Source organism: Scyliorhinus torazame, chromosome 11, assembly GCF_047496885.1.
Source record: "Scyliorhinus torazame isolate Kashiwa2021f chromosome 11, sScyTor2.1, whole genome shotgun sequence".
Lineage (NCBI taxonomy): Eukaryota > Metazoa > Chordata > Chondrichthyes > Carcharhiniformes > Scyliorhinidae > Scyliorhinus > Scyliorhinus torazame.
In genome coordinates this window covers 66114560-66130565 of record NC_092717.1, presented here as the reverse complement: position 1 = coordinate 66130565, position 16006 = coordinate 66114560, and the positions used below count along the sequence as shown (strand labels likewise).

The 16006-nt window shown below is 46.0% G+C and overlaps 1 protein-coding gene across 1 annotated transcript in view; it reads right to left on the bottom strand.

Annotated features, from left to right (window-relative positions):
• The window catches only part of LOC140385927 (reversion-inducing cysteine-rich protein with Kazal motifs-like), a 212548-nt gene that overhangs the window by 38736 nt on the left and 157806 nt on the right, over window positions 1-16006 (bottom strand). Inside the window, exon 13 of the mRNA XM_072468578.1 lies at window positions 16-187. Within this exon, the coding sequence (XP_072324679.1) occupies window positions 16-187 (172 nt within the window). The remainder of the gene's footprint in view (window positions 1-15; window positions 188-16006) is intronic.

The following is a 16006-nucleotide window of genomic DNA, read 5'->3' as shown; positions in this document are numbered from 1 at the left end:
AAAAAATGTTGGTACCTTTGACTTTTGGAACATGGATTTGAAGTGCATGGATCTTTGGATTTACAGGGCCCAAATTCAAACCGATTGTCTTGCATTCCAACACATCGTGCAACACAAGCGCTTGGATAGGTGCGTCCGTTGTGGGCACAGACTGGTACAAACTGGTCAGCGCAGTTACAGGGAAGACCTATAAAAGAATTTAGACAGTTTATTTGATGAACATCTTGGTTCTAAATCTTCATGCTTGTTACAGAAAGGCACTTGTCCAAACATATTGGGCGCGATTCTCCGCGCCCGCGCCGGTTGGGAGAATCCCCGGCGCGCCATTTTTCCCCGCGACGCCGGTCCGACAAGCGGCGAGAATGGCCCCGTCGAGTTCTGCGTGGCGCAGGCCGGAGAATCGCCCAGGACACCCAAAATGGCGATTCTCCGCTACACCCGCTATTCTGCAGCCCGGATGGGCCGAGCGACCTGCCCAAAACGCCGGCTACCCGCCAGCGCCATCCACGCCTGGTCGCTGCCGGCGGGAACAGTGCGGGAACGCTGGGGGGGCGGCCTGTGGGGGACAAGGGGGGCTCTTTAACCGGGGTAGGACTCAAAAGGGGTCTGGCCCCGATCGGTACCCACCGATCGGCGGGCCGGCCTCTCTGAAGGAGGACCTCCTTTCCTCCGCGCCCCGCAAGATCCATCCGACATCTTCTTGCGGGGCGGCCTCGGGGAAGACGGCAACCACGCATGCGCGGGTGACGCCAGTTACGCCGCGCTGGCCGTGTCATTTAAGCGGCGCCGCCTTTACGTGGTGCCAATGCCCGGCGCGCGCTGACGATGCTGCTTTCGCGACCCCCCCCCCCCCCGAGTTTCTCGCGGCCCCGATCCTAGCCCATTTTCGGGCCCTGAATCGGTCGAGGTCGGGGCCGTTTCGCGCCGTCGTGAACCTCGACAGCGTTCACGACGACGTGGGCACTTAGTTGCGGGAGCGGAGAATCGCGCCCATTATTTTTCTACTTGCTTACTGACACAGAACAGATTGTCACCCCCAGTTTTCAGCCATGCAGGTTAGCTGAATGGAAAACATGGCACCGTGTGATGGCTGTGACAAAACTAATAAAGTTTAATTAGTTGATGATTACGGTTAATAATGAGTATATGTAATAAAAATGGCAGCTATCACATACCATCGACAAGGCAGAGCTCTCACTGAGGGGGTTCATAAATCATTAGTGTGAACTTTAAGTTTATAACTGCACCTGAAATGAAATTACTACTATGAAATCCTTCCCATATAACTGTGTTTGTATACTATTAAATAACCATACTTGTTATAAAAACTAGGCTGGAGCCTAGTTTGATCACAATGCTACCTGCAATTGATCAAATGATGATATGAAAAACTACTTTCCATTAAAAATAAATTGCTCACTGCTTCCAATCTACTGGATTGCTCATTCATTTTGCACATTCCTTGGATGCAGGAGACAACTTCAACGCACCATGAAACTGATCCAAGCAGTTCCACCTCAAACCAACCCAAGCATCTATTATGATCCCCTAAGAGACCGATAAATTTTCAAAACAAATTCAGATTTCTAGCGACCAACTTAAAGGAACTGCACGACAAGATTTCAAGTTTGAGTTTAACTGTAATAAATTAAAAACAACTTTGACTAAACACTAAACTATACTCTAAACTAGAGAAAAATTCCCTGGTGAATGCTTTAATGTGATTGAAAATCTCCTTTGACATCTGTACTTTATTTTGTCCCTTAAGTAGTCATTCTATCCTCCTGGAACCAGCCCAACGTGATTGTTAATTCCCAAGGGCTTGCTTCCTTTCTTTTCTTTTTTGCAGCCTGCAAACTTTTAATCCCGAACTGGCTTTCATGGTAAGGGTTACCCTGGAAATCCCTTCCACTAGCCTAAGCTAGGTGTATCTCTCTGTTCTGTTTAAATCCTCACAAGCTCGCTCTCTTCAATCCAAGCGTGAATTTCCACCTGCATTCTTGCAAGGTGAACCGCTGTCTCTTTCTCTCGGCTCTCTCTCTCTGATTCTTGTAGACCAAAACAGTGAGGTATGTTAAGGAATGGGCTAAGAGACATTCCAATTAAATGTCTCATTTATGTTAAGTATCCAGTAATTGACACTGATATGTAAAGAAGCTTCAGGTGGCCTTTGAGGCATGTGATGTGATGATAGAGTTTTTGTCCAGAGTTGTGTTAAAGGAAAATAAAGGTGCTTGTAAGGAGTAGAACTTTGGACTCTTTATACAACAGCGGCTAAACGGCTGACAGTGGTAGCAGAGGATGGTTGCTGTGCAAATGTGAAGGGTTGAAAGATACAACTTTTCCAGACCCAACCAAGGAGTGAGTGAGAAAAAAAAAAGTATATATAATGGCTGAACCAAGGATAAAGATGGCCGGATATGACTATCCCACCTTATTTTCTGAAAGGGGATCGTACGACCAATGGAGAAGAGCAGTTGTTATGTGAATTAAGGTAACTGGCTTGGAAAAGAGGAAACAAGGTATGGCATTGGCTCTTTCTCTACCTTATGCCAGTAAAATCCAAAGCAAAGTGTTTTCTGAGCTGGAATTGGAAGAGTTAGACTCAGAAGAAGGTCTGGAGACTCTATTACGTTATATAGATAAGATTTATCAAAAGGATGACTTGTTAAGTGGAATGGAGCCTGGTCAGATTTTGATAGATTCTGGAAAACGGAGGATTTCTCCATTGAAGACTATATAATGGAATTTAGCAGACTATATAAAAGGCTGCAGAAACACAGCCAGGGATTTCCACAATCTGTTTTGGCATTAAAATTACTGGACTGTGCTAGAGTGAGCAGCGTGGATAGGCTCCTGGTTTTGACAGTTCAGTTTGCGTATAAGGATACCTTATTCGATCAGATGACAGAGGCCTTAAAAAAAGTTTCTGGGGAATCATTCGATTCCTATGGCTCTGACGACCCAAGTAGGACAGTCAGCAATAAAGCAGACTATGGACGATACACTACCAACAGGATAAGGCAACAGTTTTTGGAAAGAATGTGGCCTTACAGTTTACACAGTCGGGACACTATTGCATTCCAATACTGACAAATAATATTTCAGGTGCAGTTGTTAAGGATTTGTTAATGGCAGTTGGAAATGGGAATTTAGCTGATAAAAAGCTTGTTGTATTAAAACTGTATACACAATTTGCGCATCCGTCTCCTCGGAGACCGAAAATGCAGGGATAAGGGATGAAGACTATACTAAGCTGATAGAACAGGTTAGTGATCGCTGTGAAGTTTGTAGGAAATACAGAAGGACACCATCACGACCGATAGTAATCCTACCTTTGGTCAGTGATTTTAACGATATTGTGGCCATGGATCTTAAGATCTGGGATAAAGCGAACAATATATTTATTTTGTAGATTTAGCAACCATATTTAGTCAATCAACTATTGTACGAAGTAAAGAAAAGAGAGTAATTCTGGATCAAATCGTGGAAAAATGGATAGGGACAGGAATGGGCCCATCGGCAAAATTCCTTGCGGACAATGGGGGAGAATTTGCTAATGATGAGTTTAGGGATATGTGTGAAACCATGAATATCACAGTTATGAATACTGCTGCAGAAAGCCCATTTAGTAATGGTGTGTGTGAAAGAAACCACGCCGTAATAGATGACATGCCCTTGAAAATTTTGGCAGACAGATCAACCTGCAAGTTAAATTCAGCTTTAGCATGGGCGGTACATGCAAAGAATTCATTACAGATGGTTGGGGGCTATAGTCCCTATCAATTAGTGTTTGGTAGAAATCCTAAAATTCTGTCCATTTTGGATGACCAGCCTCCAGCTTGGGAAGGGACTATGATTTAAATGCATTGCATAAGCAGTAGAAAAGCTTTTATGGAAGCAGAAGTCTCTGAAAGAATTAGCAGAGCTTTAGGGCATAATGTACGGCCACCAAATACCGTCTTTCAGCAAGGAGATATAATATACTATAAGAGAGACATTTTTAATGAATGGAAAGGCCCACGGAAGATCATAGGCATAAGTGGCAAAACAATTATTTTGCAACATGGCAATCAAACTATTAGGGTACATTCATCAAGGATAATGGGTACAGATTACAAATTTTCAAATTTAGACAGACATGATCAGGAACCAGGGTCATCTGGTATGTATGTGTTACAGAACTATGGGGACCAGTTAACTGATATAGACAGGGTTTCTGTAGAGGAACACAATACTTCTGATGAATTAGAACAGGCCATTTTTCTGAAAGGACAACTGCCAAAAGTTGGTACAAAAGTGACATACTTGCCTGAAGGGTCTAGTCAATGGAAGGATGCAACTGTTATTAGTAGAGCTGGGAAGGCCACTGGAAAGTATAAACATTGGTTGAATGTACAGCATTCAGCGGAGGGTGTCAAGACAATGGATTGGGAAATTGACGTTCAAAAACGGAAGGCACAGAAATGCAGTGCCAGTTCAGATAGTACATCGGATAGTGAACATGTCCGCTGGAAAAGGTTGATAACTATTGAAAGGACATCCCACAGCAGAAGGGAAAGATCAAGCAGTAGCAGTATAGAACAAGATACCAGGCGGGACAGGGGATGTAGTTTATCAAGGTCTCGTAACATGGGTAAGACTATAAATACTACTAGGAGTTGAAGCCCACATGCACATGAGATTTTGGTCGCTTCCAATAAATTAGATGAAAAAGTTATAAAAGATGCCAAACAGCAAAAACTGCATAGTGGAGTGAATTTGGGGTATACACGGAAGTACCAGATAGGGGACAGCGAGTTCTAATCCCACAGATGGATTTGCACGGAAAAGGTTCTTCCGGATGGAACTTATAAGGCAAAGGCCAGGCTTGTGGCAAGGAGATTTGAAGAAAATCAAGATTTAAGGGTAGATTCACCTACGGCAGGAAAGGTTATTTTAATCTTCTTGGCTCTATTAGCCACAAAGGCATAGGAATGCAAATCTATAGATATAAAAGCTGCTTTTTTGCAGGGACATGAAATGAATGAAATCGCTTATTTTCACAAGTAGGCTTCAAATGAAGTTACTGTGAAAAGCCCCTAGTCACCACATTCCGGCACCTGTTCGGGGAGGCTGGTACGGGAATTGAACCTTGCTGCTGGCCTGCCTTGGAATGCGTTAAAAGCCAGCGATTTAGCCCAGTATGCTAAACCAGCCCAAGGACATCAGCTTCAGAGAGACATTTTTCGCTGTTCTCCTGAAGAGGACCCCCGTTCTCCACAGAAGGGGTACTCTGGAAGTTGAACAAATGTGTATATGGATTAAATGATGTGTCTAGAGTCTGGTATTTTTTGGTCAGGTCAGTTTTGTTAAAGTTAGGCTGTTGCCAGTTGAAAGCAGATCCGGCAATGTTTTACTGGCACTATAAAGGAAATCTTTCTGGCATCTTTATGATGCATGTCGATGATTTTTTTGTGCGGTGGGACTAGAGATTTCGAAGCTATTGTAATCTCTGGTTTGAGGAAAGAATTCAGGGTTGGAAGTCAGGCTTCCGGTGCATTTAAATATATTGGACTGGAAATCGGACAGACTAAGTTAGGGGCAACTTTACGTCAGCAATCTCACTTGGAGAGCATCAGCCATTATTGCTGACTAATCAGCCATTATTGCTGACTAATCAGCAATTAGTCGTGATCGGGTTTCACAAAAAGACGCAGTGGTTTCAATGATGGAAAAAGAGCAACTGCGAAGTTTAATTGAGCAACTGAATTGATTAGGTAGACAGACTAGACTGGATGTTAGTTTTGATGTCTTAGAGTGGAGTACAAAAATGAATGATCCCAAAATGGAAGACATAATAAGAGCAAATAAAGCGTTGGTCAAACTAAAAATGCAGGAGTGTGTTTTGAGGTCCCGGTTGTAGGTGACCATAGACAAATGAAACTCATAGTTTATAGTGATGCGTCTTATGCAAATTTATGTGCTGGGGTTTCAAGCGCAGGAGGTTTTATAATTTTCCTTTTGGAGAACAATGGTAAATGTTGCCCTCTTGTGTGGGAAACAAAGAAAATAAGGAGAGTGGTCAAAAGCACTTTGGCTGCTGAGCCGTTAAGCCTTGTCGAGGCGGTGAATATGGCATTTTATATAAATAAGATATTGACAGAAATTTTGGGATTAGGGGATTTGGGTAATATACCCATTTAGTGTCACATTGACAATAAATCCCTGTGGGAAAATGTGCACTCTGCAAAAAGTGTCAATGAGAAAAGATTAAGGATAGACATCGCAAGTTTGAAGCAAATGTTGGACAGAGGGGAGATAGCAAAAATTAAATGGGTCGACAGTAGCTATCAATTGTCCGACTGTTTTACGAAAAGTGGGGCTAGTTCACAGAAACTTTTGGACATTGTTAATGAAGGGTGACTGTTTCTGTGACTTTGTTTTTTTTCCTTCCAAACTTGAAAAAAAAGGGGAGAAATTGTGTGTGTTTTTGAGTTTCTTGTAATTTTGTTTTCACCAAATTATTTTTTTTCTCCCAAGGAATGGGAGACTGTTAAGGAATGGGTGAAGAGACATTCCAATTAAATGTCTCATTTATGTTAAGTATCCAGTAATTGACACTGATATGTAAAGAAGCTTCAGGTGGCCTTTGAGGCATGTGATGAAAATGAAATGAAAATGAAAATCGCTTATTGTCACAAGTAGGCTTCAAATGAAGTTACTGTGAAAAGCCCCGAGTCACCACATTCCGACGCCTGTTCGGGGAGGCTGGAACAGGAATTGAACCATGCTGCTGGCCTGCGATTTAGCCCGGTGCTAAATCAGCCCCTGATGGATGCTGGTAGACTTTGATCGAGTTTTTGTACAGAGTTGTGTTGAAGGAAAATAAAGGTGTTTGTGAGGAGTAGAACTTTTGACTCTTTATACAACAGCAGCTAAACGACTGACCAGGTAGTGATTTTTAAGGTAAATTTAAAAACCTGACCTGTATTGACTTCCTGTGGACTCTTCCTTTCTCAAAGCAAGGTGAATCATATGGGCTTTATATCAAGGTGGAAATGCTGATGAATTACCCTTTAAACTTCCACCTCTATTCTATCTTAAAATTAAATAAGACAGTTTATAGCATAATGGATTATAAAACCTGACATTCCTAACACGTCCCTGGGTCATAGAGTCATCAAAACTTACAGCATGAAACCAGGCCCTTCAGCCCAACTTGTCCATGCCGCCCAGTTTTTACCGCTAAGCTATTCCCAATTCCCCACATTTGGCCCATATCCCTCCATACCCAACTTGCCCATGTAACAGTTGAAATGCATTTGAAAAGACAAAATTGTACCCGCCTCTACTACTGCGTCTGGCAGTTCGTTCCACTCGCTACCCTCTGTGTGAAAACATTGCCCCTCTGGACCTTTTTGTATGTCTCACCTTAAACCTATGCCCTCTAGTTTTAGACACCCTCACCTTTGGAAATGATGTTGACTATCTACCATATGTATGTCCCTCATTATTTTATAGACCACTATATACCCCTAAGCCTCCTAAACTCCAGGGATAAAAATCCCAGCCTCTCCTTATAACTCAAACCATCAAGTCCCGGTTGCATCCTAGTAAATCTTTTCTGCACTCTTTCTAGTTTAATAATATCCTTTCTATAATAGGGTGACCAGAACTGAACACAGTATTCCAAATGTGGCCGTACTAATATCTTGTACAACTTCAACAAAACATCCCAACTCCTTTATTCAATGTTTGACCAATGAAACCAAGCTTGCCGAATGCCTTCTTCACCACCCTGTCCATCTGTAACTCCACTTTCAAGATGCTATGAACCTGTACTCCTAGATCTCTTTGTTCTGTAACTCTGCCCAACTCCCTACCGTTAACTGAGTAGGTTCTTCCCCGATTCATTCTATCAAAATGCATCACCTCACATTTATCCAAATTAAACTCCATTTGCCATTCATCGGCCCATTTGGTCAACATCCCGTTGCAATCCTCGATAAACTTCTTCAAAGAACAAAGAAAAGTACAGCACAGGAACAGGCCCTTCGGCCCTCCAAGCCTGTGCCGACCATGCTGCCCGTCTAAACTATAAATCTTCTACACTTACGGGGACCGTATCCCTCTATTCCCATCCTATTCATGTATTTGTCAAGATGCCCCTTAAATGTCCCTATCGTCCCTGCTTCCACCACCTCCTCTGGCAGTGAGTTCCAAGCACCCACTACCCTCTGTGTAAAAAAAAAAAAAAAAAAAAAAAAAAAAAAAACTTACCTCGTACATCTCCTCTAAACCTTGCCCCTCACACCTTAAAACTATGCCCCCTAGTAATTGACGCCTCTACCCTGGGAAAAAGCCTCTGACTATCCAATTGTCCACTATGTCATCTGCAAACTTACTAACCATGCCTCCCAAATTCTCATCCAAATCATTAAAAAATAAAAAATAACAGTGGACCCAGCACTGATCCCTGAGGCACACCGCTGGTCACAGGCCTCCAGTTTGAAAAACAACCATCTACAACCACTTTTGTCGTCAACCCAATTTTGTATCCAATTGGCTACCTCACTCTGGATCCTGTGAGATTTAACCTGATGTAACAACCTACCATGCAGTACCTTGTCAAAGGCCTTGCTAAGGTCCAGGTCGACAACGTCAATTGCACTGCCCTCATCTATCTTCTTAGTTACCATTGGGTCTTGGAAGCTTAATCTATTCATTATCAGCAGAGCTATCTATCCTGGTCATTGTTTGCAGGTCTGATAATATTTCACCCTCTACCAAGTATAACAAGGTCCCCTTTTAACCTTTAACAACCAAACCACTCAGCTAGTTGTCATTTAGAATTCTGAACAGTTCACATGATCCACTTCATTCCTCCATTTTACTGAATTAAAGAGACAGCCCCAAAACATAATTTAAAAACTTCATATTTGTATCATGGTAAGAACCCCGCTGATGTTACCTGTAAGAGTGTCACAAAACCCTGAAGGATAACTTTAAACACTGGTTCTTAGTAGTGTATTTTTGTTTGGAATAATGTGAGAAACTATGTATAACCCAGTGAGGAACCAGTCCAGTCATTATGAAAACAATTAATAAAGAATATTTATTAAAGTAAAATTAAAAACCACATGACAAAAGATTACATTATGACACTTATGCATTTGAGTAACACTTATGTATACGAATAACTAAATACTACTTGTTCCCAAAATATACCCATGTTCCCTGAATTCACTGAGACACCCCGTTTCCCAAGCAACATCCAGTTTCAATAACTCTATAGGGGCAGCATGGTGGCACAGTAATTAGCATTGCTGCCTCACAGCGCCAGGGACCTGGGTCCAATTCCGGCCGTGGTGGAATCTGTGTGGAGTTTGCACTTCCTTCCAGTGTCTGTGTGGGCTTCCTCCGGGTGCTCCGGTTTCCCCCCACAGTCCAAAGATGCAGGTTAGGTGGATTGCCCATAATAAATTGCCCGTAGTGACCACAAAAAAAGGTTAGGAGGGGTTATTGAGTTACGGGGATAGGGTGGAAGTGAAGGCTTAAGTGGATCGGTGCAGACTTGATGGGCCGAATGGCCTCCTTCTGCACTGTATGTTCTATGTTAGGTGGGGTTACAGGGACGGGGGGTGTTGGCCTAGGTAGGGTGCTCTTTCAGAGGCTCGGTGCAGACTCGATGGGCCAAATGGCCTCCTTCTGCATTGTTGGGATCCTGTAGGTCAAATTCAGTTACTAGTTACCACATAATAGCACTTAGGTGACCAAGTCTGGGAAAACATCTCTGTATCTGCGAAGACATAAAACTGCGCTTTTTGGGGGAGAATATCTACAATCTGCTGCGGCTCTAAATGTTAGCTGGAACAGGCCTCCCGTGGATCGAATCATAGATGGAACTAGCCTGTCTGGCTGTCGCATGGAGATCTAGCCTCCTTCCCCAATGATGGTGCTAGCAGTTATATGGTTCAGTCTCTCTGATATTCCCCTCTGTGGATTCTGCTGTCTACCTCGCTCAAATTCCTTGCCTTTAGAATTGACTATTTGTATAGCCTCATTGATCTCTGGTAAACAATGTTTCTGATATGGCCTTTCGCACCTCTGTCTCCAGACTCCTGTTAATATTTTTTTTTAATTTTAAAAAAATATTTTATTGAAAATTTTTGGTCAACCAACACAGTACATTGTGCATCCTTTACACAATATTATAACAACACAAATAACAATGACCTATTTTATAAACAGAAAATTAATAAATAATAAATAACAAAAATGAAAACTAACCCTAATTGGCAACTGCCTTATCACAAGTAACACTCTCCAAAAATATAATTTAACAGTCCAATATATAATTATCTGTAGCAACGACCTATACATATTATACAGTATATATTAACAACCCTGAGAGTCCTTCTGGTTCCTCCTCCCCCCCCCCCCCCCCTCCCCGATCCTGGGCTGCTGCTGCTGCCTTCTTTTTTCCATTCCATCTATCTTTCTGCGAGGTATTCGACGAACGGTTGCCACCGCCTGGTGAACCCTTGAGCCGACCCCCTTAGAACGAACTTAATCCGCTCTAGCTTTATAAACCCTGCCATGTCATTTATCCAGGTCTCCACCCCCGGGGGCTTGGCTTCTTTCCACATTAGCAATATCTTGCGCCGGGCTACTAGGGACGCAAAGGCCAAAACATCGGCCTCTCTCGCCTCCTGCACTCCCGGCTCTTGTGCAACCCCAAATATAGCCAACCCCCAGCTTGGTTCGACCCGGACCCCCACTACTTTTGAAAGCACTTTTGTCACCCCCATCCAAAACCCCTGTAGTGCCGGGCATGACCAAAACATATGGGTATGATTCGCTGGGCTTCTCGAGCACCTCGCACACCTATCCTCCACCCCAAAAAATTTACTGAGCCGTGCTCCAGTCATATGCGCCCTGTGTAATACCTTAAACTGAATCAGGCTTAGCCTGGCACACGAGGACGACGAGTTTACCCTGCTTAGGGCATCTGCCCACAGCCCCTCCTCGATCTCCTCGCCCAGCTCTTCTTCCCATTTCCCTTTTAGTTCATCTACCATAGTCTCCCCTTCGTCCCTCATTTCCCTATATATATCTGACACCTTACCATCCCCCACCCATGTCTTTGAGATCACTCTGTCCTGCACCTCTTGTGTCGGGAGCTGCGGGAATTCCCTCACCTGTTGCCTCGCAAAAGCCCTCAGTTGCATATACCTGAATGCATTCCCTTGGGGCAACCCATATTTCTCGGTCAGCGCTCCCAGACTCGCGAACTTCCCATCCACAAACAGATCTTTCAGTTGCGTTATTCCTGCTCTTTGCCACATTCCATATCCCCCATCCATTCCCCCCGGGGCAAACCTATGGTTGTTTCTTATCGGGGACCCCCCCCCAAAGCTCCAGTCTTTCCCCTATGCCGTCTCCACTGTCCCCAAATCTTCAGTGTAGCCACCACCACCGGGCTTGTGGTGCAGTTCCTCGGTGAGAACGGCAATGGGGCTGTCACCATAGCCTGTAGGCTAGTCCCCCTACAGGACGCCCTCTCTAATCTCTTCCACGCCGCTCCCTCCTCCTCTCCCATCCACTTACTCACCATTGAAATATTAGCGGCCCAATAATACTCACTTAGGCTCAGTAGTGCCAGCCCCCCCCTATCCCTGCTACGCTGTAAGAATCCCTTCCTCACTCTCGGGGTCTTCCCGGCCCACATACAACCCATGATGCTCTTTTCAATCCTTTTTAAAAAAGCCTTCGTGATCACCACCGGGAGGCACTGAAACACAAAGAGGAATCTCTGGAGGACCACCATCTTAACCGCCTGCACCCTCCCTGCCAGTGACAGGGATACCATATCCCATCTCTTGAAATCCTCCTCCATTTGTTCCACTAACCGCGTTAAATTTAACCTATGCAATGCGCCCCAATTCTTGGCTATCTGGATCCCCAGGTAACGAAAGTCCCTTGTTACCTTCCTCAACGGTAGGTCCTCTATTTCTCTACTCTGCTCCCCTGGATGCACCACAAACAACTCACTTTTCCCCATGTTCAATTTATACCCTGAAAAATCCCCAAACTCCCCAAGTATCCGCATTATTTCTGGCATCCCCTCCGCCGGGTCTGCCACATATAGTAACAAATCGTCCACATACAAAGATACCCGGTGTTCTTCTCCTCCTCTAAGTATTCCCCTCCACTTCTTGGAACCCCTCAACGCTATCGCCAGGGGCTCAATCGCCAGTGCAAACAATAATGGGGACAGAGGGCATCCCTGCCTTGTCCCTCTATGGAGCCGAAAATATGCAGATCCCCGTCCATTCGTGACCACGCTCGCCATCGGGGCCCTATACAACAGCTGCACCCATCTAACACCCCTCTCCAAAACCAAATCTCCTCAACGCCTCCCACAAATAATCCCTCTCCACTCTATCAAATGCTTTCTCGGCATCCATCGCCACTACTATCTCCGTTTCCCCCTCTGGTGGGGGCATCATCATTACCCCTAACAGCCTCCGTATATTCGTGTTCAGCTGTCTCCCCTTCACAAACCCAGTTTGGTCCTCGTGGACCACCCCCGGGACACATTCCTCTATTCTCATTGCCATTACCTTGGCCAGGATCTTGGCATCTACATTTAGGAGGGAAATAGGTCTATAGGACCCGCATTGTAGCGGGTCCTTTTCCTTCTTTAAGAGAAGCGATATCGTTGCTTCAGACATAGTCGGGGGCAATTGTCCCCTTTCCTTTGCCTCATTAAAGGTCCTCGTCAGTACCGGGGCGAGCAAGTCCAAATATTTTCTGTAGAATTCAACTGGGAATCCATCCGGTCCCGGGGCCTTTCCCGCCTGCATGCTCCTAATTCCTTTCACCACTTCTTCTACCTCGATCTGTGCTCCCAGTCCCACCCTTTCCTGCTCTTCCACCTTGGGAAATTCCAGCCGATCCAAAAAGCCCATCATTCTCTCCCTCCCATCCGGGGGTTGAGCTTCATATAATTTTTTATAAAATGTCTTGAACACTCCATTCACTCTCCCCGCTCCATCTCTCCTTCCTCATCCCTCACTCCCCCTATTTCCCTCGCTGCTCCCCTTTTCCTCAATTGGTGTGCCAGCAACCTGCTCGCCTTCTCCCCATATTCGTACTGTACACCCTGTGCCTTCCTCCATTGTGCCTCTGCAGTGCCTGTAGTCAGCAAGTCAAATTCTACATGTAGCCTTTGCCTTTCCCTGTACAGTCCCTCCTCCGGTGCTTCCGCATATTGTCTGTCCACCCTCAAAAGTTCTTGCAGCAACCGCTCCCGTTCCTTACTCTCCTGCTTCCCTTTATGTGCCCTTATTGATATCAGCTCCCCTCTAACCACCGCCTTCAGCGCCTCCCAGACCACTCCCACCTGGACCTCCCCATTATCATTGAGTTCCAAGTACTTTTCAATGCACCCCCTCACCCTTAGACACACCCCCTCATCTGCCATTAGTCCCATGTCCATTCTCCAGGGTGGGCGCCCTCCTGTTTCCTCCCCTATCTCCAAGTCTACCCAGTGTGGAGCGTGATCCGAAATGGCTATAGCCGTATACTCCGTTCCCCTCACCTTCGGGATCAACGCCCTTCCCAGCACAAAAAAGTCTATTCGCGAGTAGACTTTATGGACATAGGAGAAAAACGAGAACTCCTTACTCCTAGGTCTGCACCTCCCATCTGCTCCATAAAATCTTTAAGTACCTTGGCTGCTGCCGGCCTCCTTCCAGTCCTGGACTTCGACCTATCCAGCCCTGGTTCCAACACCGTATTAAAATCTCCCCCCATTATCAGCTTTCCCATCTCTAGGTCCGGAATGCGTCCTAGCATCCGCCTCATAAAATTGGCATCATCCCAGTTCGGGGCATATATGTTTACCAAAACCACCGTCTCCCCCTGTAGTTTGCCACTCACCATCACGTATCTGCCCCCGTTATCTGCCACTATAGTCTTTGCCTCGAACATTACCCGCTTCCCCACTAATATAGCCACCCCCCTGTTTTTCGCATCTAGCCCCGAATGGAACACCTGCCCCACCCATCCTTTGCGTAGCCTAACCTGGTCTATCAGTTTCAGGTGCGTTTCCTGTAACATAACCACATCTGCCTTAAGTTTCTTAAGGTGTGCGAGTACCCGTGCCCTCTTTATCGGCCCGTTCAGCACTCTCACGTCCAACGTGATCAGCCGGGTTGGGGGGCTTCCTACCACCCCCCCCCCCCCCCCTTGTCGATTAGCCATCCCCTTTTTTCAGCTCCTCACCCGGTTCCCACGCAGCCGTATCTCCCCCAGGCGGTGCCCCCCCGCCCATACCAGCTCCCCCCTCTCCCCAGCAGCAGCAACCCAGTAATTCCCACCTCCCACCCCCCCCCCCCGCTAGATCCACCGCTAGCGTAATTACTGCCCCCATGTTGCTCCCAGAAGTCAGCAAACTCTGGCCGACCTCAGCGTCCCCCCGTGACCTCGGCTCGCACCGTGCGACGCCCCCTCCTTCCTGCTTCTCTATTCCCGCCATGATTATCATAGCGCGGGAACCAAGCCCGCGCTTCTCCCTTGGCCCCGCCCCCAATGGCCAACGCCCCATCTCCTCCACCTCCCCTCCTCCCCCATCACCACCTGTGGAAGAGAGAAAAGTTACCACATCGCAGGATTAGTACATAAAACTCCTCTTTCCCCCCTTTTTAACCCCCCTCTTCGCCCCCCACATTCGCCCCACCACTTTGTTCAAACGTTCTTTTTAATAACCCGCTCATTCCAGTTTTTCTTCCACAATAAAAGTCCACGCTTCATCCGCCGTCTCAAAGTAGTGGTGCCTCCCTCGATATGTGACCCACAGTCTTGCCGGTTGCAGCATTCCAAATTTTATCTTCTTTTTATGAAGCACCGCCTTGGCCCGATTAAAGCTCGCCCTCCTTCTCCGCACTCCAGTCTTGATAAACGCGGATCACCGCGTTCTCCCATTTACTGCTCCGAGTTTTCTTTGCCCATCTAAGGACCATTTCTCTATCCTTAAAACGGAGGAATCTCACCACTATGGCTCTGGGAATTTCTCCTGCTCTCGGTCCTCGCGCCATCACTCGGTATGCTCCCTCCACCTCCAACGGACCCGCCGGGGCCTCCGCTCCCATTAACGAGTGCAGCATCGTGCTCACATATGCCCCGACGTCCGCTCCCTCCGCACCTTCAGGAAGACCAAGAATCCTCAGGTTGTTCCTCCTTGCGTTGTTCTCCAGTGCCTCCAACCTTTCCACACATCGTTTCTGATGTGCCTCATGCATCTCCGTCTTCACCACCAGGCCCTGTATGTCGTCCTCATTCTCGGCTGGCTTTGCCTTCACGACCCGAAGTTCCCGCTCCTGGGTCTTTTGTTCCTCCTTTAGCCGTTCGATCGCCTGTAGTATCGGGGCCAACAGCTCTTTCTTCATTTCCTTTTTGAGCTCTTCCACACAGCATTTCAAGAACTCTTGTTGTTCAGGGCCCCATGTTAAACTGCCACCTTCCGACGCCATCTTGGTTTTTGCTTGCCTTCCTTGCCGCTGTTCTAAAGGATCCACTGCAATCCGGCCACTTTCTCCTTTTTTCATCCGTATCCAGGGGGGATTCCCTTCTGGTTTACCGCACAGTGTTTTTAGCCGTCAAAATTGCCGTTGGGGCTCCTATCAAGAGCCCAAAAGTCCGTTTCACCGGGAGCTGCCGAAACGTGCAACTCAGCTGGTCATCGCCGCACCCGGACGTCATCACTCCTGTTAATATTGATGCTGGTCAAATCGTATATCGTTATTCCTCTAGGTGCCTGCTAGCGTTGTTACTTTTCTGTTATTTTATTTTCATCTCAAGTTCACTGTTAATCTCGTTAACATCCACATTCCTGATAATCATCTGCACCCAAAAGACAAAAAGTCTTCACCAAAGTAATGAGTTTTCAAAATACTATCCAAAATATAACACTGTAAACACTCTAACCATCAATTTACTACATACAGTAGAAGCAACA